The sequence below is a fragment of the Atta colombica genome, unplaced genomic scaffold (assembly GCF_001594045.1).
Source record: "Atta colombica isolate Treedump-2 unplaced genomic scaffold, Acol1.0 scaffold321, whole genome shotgun sequence".
NCBI lineage: Eukaryota > Metazoa > Arthropoda > Insecta > Hymenoptera > Formicidae > Atta > Atta colombica.
Window position 1 is genome coordinate 705,333 of NW_017259428.1, and position 8,107 is coordinate 713,439.

An 8,107-nucleotide genomic window follows, 5' to 3' on the forward strand; every position below is an offset into this window, starting at 1 on the left:
ATTTCTAATAAAAATTATGATCATAATAAAAATGATTTATAAAGTACAAGGAATAATTAACATAAGTGAAAATATATGCTTATATTTTTATAATATTATCATTTTTTCAAGTATGTCGAAAATTTTATTAAAGCTAACTCTTTTTCATAAGATATCTTATTAAATTGTTTCCAAAAAGAATCGATTTCAATATTGTACAATATTGTAATATAATAATAAAAATATATAAATAAAAAAAGTTAATTAAATTAACTAATTAAGTTAACAATTAAATTTGCATCCAAGAAAAAAAATATTTAGCGCATCCATTAATACTACATAAAACTGCGCGTCATAAAATATCATGTTAATTGAACTTGAAGTGTTTCTTAGAAATGCCTTTTATAAATATTCATAAATTATTCATTTACATACGAGCGACAGAAAGATAACTAAAAAAGTGTGAAAATCCGTGGAATTGGATTTCCTCGAAGAGAAATTCGAAAGGGAGTTAAACGGGATAATCGGGGATACAACGATTCGCGATGTAAAGGAGTAGTCAAAGTCACAGTAGTAGTCAAAGTCAGAAACAACAAGACTCCTGGGTCGTTCCGATGGACGGCGTAGCGTGACGCGATGCGATGAGACGGAGACGCGTGTCGCCTCACGTGTTGGGCGTAATACATCGCGTTTCCGACACGTGATGCCTCCTCGTCGCCGTCGACGCAGCGCGGCGCGGCCCAACCCGATGTGATGTCTCCCTCCCGATGGCTGAAGAAACGCGAGTGTCGTCGCTCGCGGCTCGTAGTCGTCGGTGCGCCTGCGATTCGCGAGCATGAACAGCAACTGTTCGATAACAAGAGCGAGTGGCCCGTTCCAAGTGTTAAGTGGTCAGTTAATCTCTCGCTAAGTTTCGATAATCGCGATAGTGCTTTGAGTAATTCTCAAAAATATAATTATATATTTTTTAATAAACAAAAAAACATATAGAAAGACAATAATTATATTGCGAACGGACTCTAATATAAATTTAAGTAATAATATTCTGGAATGAATATATATATATACATATACGCTGTCTGTATATAATACATAATTGACAGTCGAAGGATACAAGTTATATATAAAAAATATAAAATTGAACATTTTTCGTCGAGAAATCTATTTGGACTGAATTGCATATGGAACAGCTATTGCTACAAATTCTAAAAGTGTATATAGTTACTCCCAGTATATAGTTACTCGATGTAGTGCGAATCATTTATGGGAACTGATTGATAAAAATATTATTCGGAATCGAATTTTCTTCGCGAGAAAATCATTTCGGGAGTGAATTTTATCAACGCAATAGACTTCGATATTTATCGATATAGAAGTTTATTTTCGAATGGTATACACGTGTATCGCGCGTATCGCAAGTATTTAAAGAGGAACAATAAGGGTGATAATAAAGTGATTTTTAAGCGGATCGAAGACCGTGGAAGATAAGAAAATACTTTTCCCCTTCTATATTTGTTATTCAAGGCAGGATGGTCACGCATAGTATGGATAACATCCTGAACATGCAATACTATCCGACGAACAGCCACGTCGATGCATCGGTGCATTCACCGCCGCCGAGGAAGAGACGCTGTTTGAATAAAGAGGTGAATACGCATCCGTCAATCTAATTGGATGAAATCGATATCTTGTTTCTTTCCGCTCGGAAAAAGGAAAGACGGACACGCAGTTTCAATACGATGAAGAATTCGAACGCTATCGGAATGCATTTTTCTATCTTTTCAATTTGGAATCTTCTACTCTTTCATTAGTAACATTTAATTAATCCTTATACATTACTCGTATGGTTTTTTAACGTAATTACTCATGTGGGATGCTTCTGGTGCTTCAACATTATTATATCTCAACGTTATTGCTCTCTTTGATAATTTATAAATAAACAAATATTTATAATATTCTTTAGAGATAAATTGGAATACTATCAGAACGCATTCTTGAATGTAATTTGGGACATTTTTTCATATATTTTTTTATTAGCAACATTTAATTAACTTAAGTTTATACATTACTTGCATGGTTTTTTTAAATCTTAATTATACTCGCGTAGAATATTTCTGACTCCAATATAATAGCCTAATTTTCATTGTTTTCTTTGATAGTTTACAATTAAAGATTGATATTTTATACAACCTTTATATAAAAATAAATGCTATCGGAATGCATTCTTCCATCTAACTTGGAACATTTTTTCATTTATTTTGTTATTAGCAATATTTAATCTTTCATTTGAATTAACTCGCATAAGATGTTCCTGATACCTCAATATTATATCCTGATTTTCATTGTTTTCTCTGATGATTTACAATTAAATTAAAATTGATAATATTTTATACAGCTTTTAGATAGAGATAACTGCAAAATTTTGTTGTTGTAAAACAATTTATCTTAAATATAATAATGTGTATAAATTAATATTTAGTGAATTTTGTAAAGTGGGGATGCAACACGCGAGTAATGAAGGATTAATTGTATGATTTTTGGAAAGAGTTAGCGTGAATAAATTCTGAATAAATTTACATTTGAAAAGAAATTTGCATCGGCTACTCCATATATGATCTTTGAAGTAAAGCCACTATTTCATTCCTTCATTTCATCCTGATTTATGGTCTTTAGGATGATTCTCTCTGCGCCGCGTATTCCATTCCCGTTCTTGGGATGCACCGATTTATGCGCCGATCGCTTGCGTAATTTCGCATGAATGAGTTCCATGGAAAACGTCGTGCTGGCCGCGTGCCAGGAACGAGCGTTACGTTACCGTGATTTGAATGCTACATACCCGTAAATCAGCATAAGTATCGAGGCGTCATTGTGACGTCGCTTTTGTTCGTTTGCTGTTTCAATCGCATAATTGCGAGGCAAACCGCTCGTTCCATTCTCTTGTAAAAATTTGTTTTGAAATGAATCCAGCAGGCGTTTGAAGGTTCGCGTCGATTACCTTGACGAGAGCAAATTGTGGTTATCTAGAAAAGTAAGGCATGTTGTTTGTTTTTAAAGCAGACATTCGCGTAAGAATAGTTATATAAGATCCTATTGTGACTTGGCATGATATTATATGCAGATAATGACATTTCAAAATAAAATAATTCAGAAAAGTTATATTGTTTTTAAAATAAACAACTAGTATGAATTTGGTTGGAATATAGTAAGAGTATAAAGTAAATTGCAAATTATCTAAAAATTTTCGATCGTCCTGCGATTGCGACTATTCATTCACTCATATTAATATTATTTCGGAGTATGCGCTTGTCTTAATTCATTTAAAGAGTTTGTTATTCAACATAAAATTATCAGGAACTGCTCTTATACGTATCAGCCGCAGTTTTATCGTCAAACGTGAGATTTTTGCATTACATCACATTGCTTCGTGCCCGATCGCAGACGTTATCTTTCCGCATATTCGCGCGATAGATGAACATTTCAGCGAATTAAGCGGTTACCTAACTTACTGCGATACGCACCTCAAGATCGTGACACGTGGCACGTACAGATAATTGTGCTCCAGTAGCGAATCGCGACGTGACCTTTAAAGATGATAACGTGTTTTAATTCGCCCGTGGTAGCGTAATTACAATCTTTGTTGTTCGAGACGCAAATGCTGCTTTAATTAAGATATCCATAGGAGTTCATGGATGACCAGTAAAGACTGTTCAATGTGAGATCATATTTTGGAGTTGTAACTTTTTAATTGCAATAACAAAAGCTTCGTATAAATTTATCTGTTTATAAAGATCGGTATTTTAATTGTTTCTCATTAAATAATGCGAGATAAAATAAATTCAGTCATGTCTGATTATATCTTGACCATTACTACTGCAAACAAAAATCAAATGTATCAATTTGCGTGAGTCATTTTTAAAGAAAGTAACTGAAACAAAATATAGTCAATTTTAATAAATATTTATTAAATATAAAGACATTATTATTTGACATATTTATTTGATACAAGAAACATTTATTTGATTTAACAATCATTCTTTTTACTGAACAAATATTTATTTATAGTAAGTAAATGTTTAATTGGCAATATTGAATTAAATATTTATTAAAATAGACTATTTTTTTTTCTCAATGTACTTAGTACCTAGGTAGAACTTAATATTTAGAAAGTAATTAGCAATATTTTTACAACTTGTTAAAATCTGAGGAATAATTATTTTATATATTTGAATTTTTCGTTTATAAATATTAATAAGTTTCTTTTCGTATAATAATAATAATAATAATAATAACAGTATACAAATCTTTCTTTCTTGCATATATAGTAATAATATAAAATTATATGATTATATATATGATTATTAGTAGATTATATAATCATGATAAAGCTCTAAAATATTTTAAAACGATGAATGGCTCTAAAGTATGATATTTTTATATTTTTATATATTTATTATTAAAATATTAGGAGATTGACCGGATAAATCATTGAATCGTATTTATTTTTGTTGCAGCAAGATCCGATGTCACACAGGATCATCGAGAAGCGCAGAAGAGATCGTATGAACAACTGCCTAGCCGATCTTAGCCGACTTATACCTGCAGAATATTTGAAGAAAGGTCGGGGTAGAGTCGAAAAGACAGAAATCATCGAGATGGCGATCCGCCACATGAAGCATCTTCAAGGCCTTCGGCAAGGTGAATGTTTAATTGATTCGATCGCGATTCTCCCAAATAAAATTATTTCGGGAACGAGAATATATTACGCAACATTGCATTGTATTTCCGCAAGTTGGCAACAAGATCTGCCAATGTCGTTCCGCAAACAGACCGCAGGTTGCAGATCGCGAATGAGAAATATTCTCTCGACAAGCATACACTGTTAAATTCGTAATGTCAAATTGTATCCAATTTGAGTTATTTTTAATCACTTCATTAGGTAACCACTACTTCTCAGTATGTTACTAATTGTTTAACTAAAGCAATGGAGTTAAATAATTTAACTGAAGAAATGTATTAAATTTGACTCAAATTCAATTTATTATTTATTAAGTACGTTAATATGAAAGTTTATTTTGAAACAATATCAGTTCAACCATAGAAATGGATTGATTTTGGCACAGATATATGGAAGTTAAAAATAATAAAATTATTTAATAAGGGATTGGGGTAGGTCATTGCACTTTTCATATCTAAGCGTATACCTAAGTCATACTTACAGCATCACTTATTGTTTTGTATTTAGATACCAAGCACTCGTCCGTGACACCGGTGCACACACATCCTGAGGACAGCGTGGACAGCGTGTCCCACTCAACCGCGGCTTCCACCGCGGCAGAGCATTACAAGCTGGGATTTCAGGAGTGTTTGAGCGAAACCATGCATTTCCTCATTGAGGTCGAAGGTTTCTTCGCGAGGGATACCCTCTTCGTACAGCTCATCAATCATTTGCAGCAGCACTGCGACAAAATCGTAGCCACCAGTACGTATCATTTTACTTGTGAAAGAGTAAATAGAAAGTCTTTATTTAGAAAAAAGTATACTTTAATACTTTTGATCCAGTCACTGATAATAATAAACAATGATATAAACATCAGTTTCATTGCAATTTGCATGTCTTGAAAAGAGAAAATATTATTTAATTTTTATAATACATTCTAATTAATGTCTTCTGTATATCGAAGATCATGAATTTTTAATATTTGATCCAATTGATTTTTCATTTTCAAAATTTTGATACGATCGATAGAGTTATAATTATTCCTTATAAAATATAGAGTGTCTGCACTAAGAGAAAAGTTTGTGACTTTAATTGCATATAAAATAATCATGAATTCCATTTTTATAACTATTACTGCTATAATGATAATAACAAGTATATTTATAGATTTATCAAAAATATATGTAATTGACACCGAAAATGACTAGAAATTATAATTAAATTATTATATCGCGACCATTTTTTTTCAATGTGCTTTAAAAAAAAATTCCGGCAGTTAATCACTGAAATTGTTGTAGGTGACCGATTAGGCTTCCCACATCCCGAATTGCCAGTGATGAATGGAGTGATAAATGGCGCCGCCTATTCGCATACGAGTATTCCGACGATATGTCAGCCCAATGGCGGCCACTCGGACCACGGCTCGAGCTCGGGTGTGAGCTCATTTGGCGATCCGGAGCGCCCGCTGCTGCGACCGACGATCGTGCCACCGACGATTGTAAGTGACGACAGCAATCACAGCACCCATTCGCATAGTACGCCACCCGGAACCGGAACCGTCTCCTGTCGAGACCGGCCGACCAACTACAAGTTCAAGAGTTCGATCAAACAAAGGTTTTCGGCAGAGAGGGTGAAATCGTGTTCACCACCAGTGTCGAACGGTGCCGGACTGGATAAATCGCCGTCTTCGTCGTCTCACGGGGTGCCAATCTTCGCTCTGCATGACGCCGGATCCTTTTATGTACCACTGACAGTTGAGGCATCCTTGATCAGACCCCATCTGAGCTTCATTCCGGACACCGGACCCGACACCGTTTTACATCCGGTTACGATATCAGTTAACTTCAATCACTCGTCGCCGCCAGCATGGTCGCAACACCACAGTCCCATTCATCAACATCAGACATAAAAGAGAGACGAGAACAATTAAAATGAATCATTCTACATCCGATCACTTGTATCCATCATGAGCGAGAGAGATGTATTCTGTTCCATCAACTCCGATTATCATCAGTAGACTGATCTTTAAATCAGTGCCCTAGTACATAAGTATAAGAATCTTGCGAATTCTTGAATAATATTGTCAGGCATTGCGATGAAATCGGGAGCGATGGTGAAGCCGTCCACGTGACGCTCGCGAGAATCAAGAACAGTTGTGATCCTCCTATTTTATTGATCGCAATACGCGGTGGACGACATATAGTGGCCTATATACGATACAATTGATTGATATAATTAGTATCAGAATTAAATCTCAATAAAATAAATTTTGATCATATAAATCTCATTGTTATTCATATCGATATCTTAAAGAAATATATTTGTAATGATAATTAAATGTCGTATATAGGCCGCTTTTCGAATGTATACATAGGAGACGCCGAAGTCGAGGATGTTTGTACATTTTTACTGGCTGTGGGTTGCTTTAGCATTTACGAGGTTCGAGAGAAAGGGTTGTACATAGATAGAGTATTAAGGAGAGGAAGCTCCAAGTCATTCTGGCTTCGGTGTCTTTCTTCGTCGTTAATCTGTATAATTCGGACATTCGTTTTCCATCTTCCTTTTCCCTAAACGAATATTTCATCTCGTTCCCGTTTTGACTCCGTCTACTCTCCTTCTTCGATACTTATTTTCTATCCGGACAGATTTTTGCGCTGCTATGTTTTTTCTTAGTAAAAAATCAATATGAATATTGATGAGTCTACAGATCGTTTATCAATTATATATTGAACATGTTGAATATTCAGCGAAAGAGCAGTTGCGTCTCAATATAAAGGTGGGATCTAGAAACAATTTCGTTTCTTATGTATCTCTCTAAGATCAGACATGAAAAGGACAAAAGATCGTATAATAGATTTGTTTGTGTTGCTTGAAATCCTCAAACATTTTTGCACTTATGAGATAAATCACATACATTCAAGTGTTGGAGAGAGAAAGATAGCGAAGATTCTGAATGTAAAAATGCAAGTAACACGAATAAACCTTATTATGTCAATATCAATGGAAAAGATTTCTTTCTGTTAGGTTAACGCAACAAACGCATGACAATAGACAAATGTTACCTATCTAACAGAATTGATTCACGCAGGAGCGATTATCTTGCTTCAAGATCCCGATGGATGAATACAGAATTAGCCATAAGTATAAAGCGCCCTCAATTTATTGCATTTTTTTAGAAAAGGTGGTAATAAAAATTCAAAGAAAAACAAAGAAAATTAAAATTATTATAAAAATATTATTTTTCAATAAAACTGCTTTTTATTTTTTATTAGATATAAAACATTTGCATTTGTGGGGATGTTTTATACTTTTGGCCAATATAAGCCGATGATTTTCCGTATTTGCGATATAAGTTAGAATAAAAGTGTTTACATATACATACATACATACATCATATATATATATATATAT

General features: G+C 33.9%; 1 protein-coding gene across 2 annotated transcripts in view; it reads left to right on the forward strand.

Moving 5' to 3' along the window:
• Positions 1 to 7,891, forward strand: part of LOC108690447 (hairy/enhancer-of-split related with YRPW motif protein 2) — a 52,333-nt gene extending 44,442 nt beyond the window's left edge. Inside the window, exons 1-4 of one of the 2 annotated variants that reach the window (XM_018197743.1) lie at positions 1,206 to 1,625; positions 4,491 to 4,674; positions 5,222 to 5,458; positions 5,995 to 7,891. In XM_018197743.1, coding sequence (XP_018053232.1) covers positions 1,509 to 1,625; positions 4,491 to 4,674; positions 5,222 to 5,458; positions 5,995 to 6,605 — 1,149 coding nt within the window. In that variant the 5' untranslated portion in view covers positions 1,206 to 1,508 and the 3' untranslated portion in view covers positions 6,606 to 7,891. Of the gene's footprint in view, positions 1 to 1,205; positions 1,626 to 4,490; positions 4,675 to 5,221; positions 5,459 to 5,994 lie in introns of those variants that run through there. The other variant, XM_018197742.1, reaches the window with a different exon arrangement.
• Positions 7,892 to 8,107: the final 216 nt, after the last annotated feature.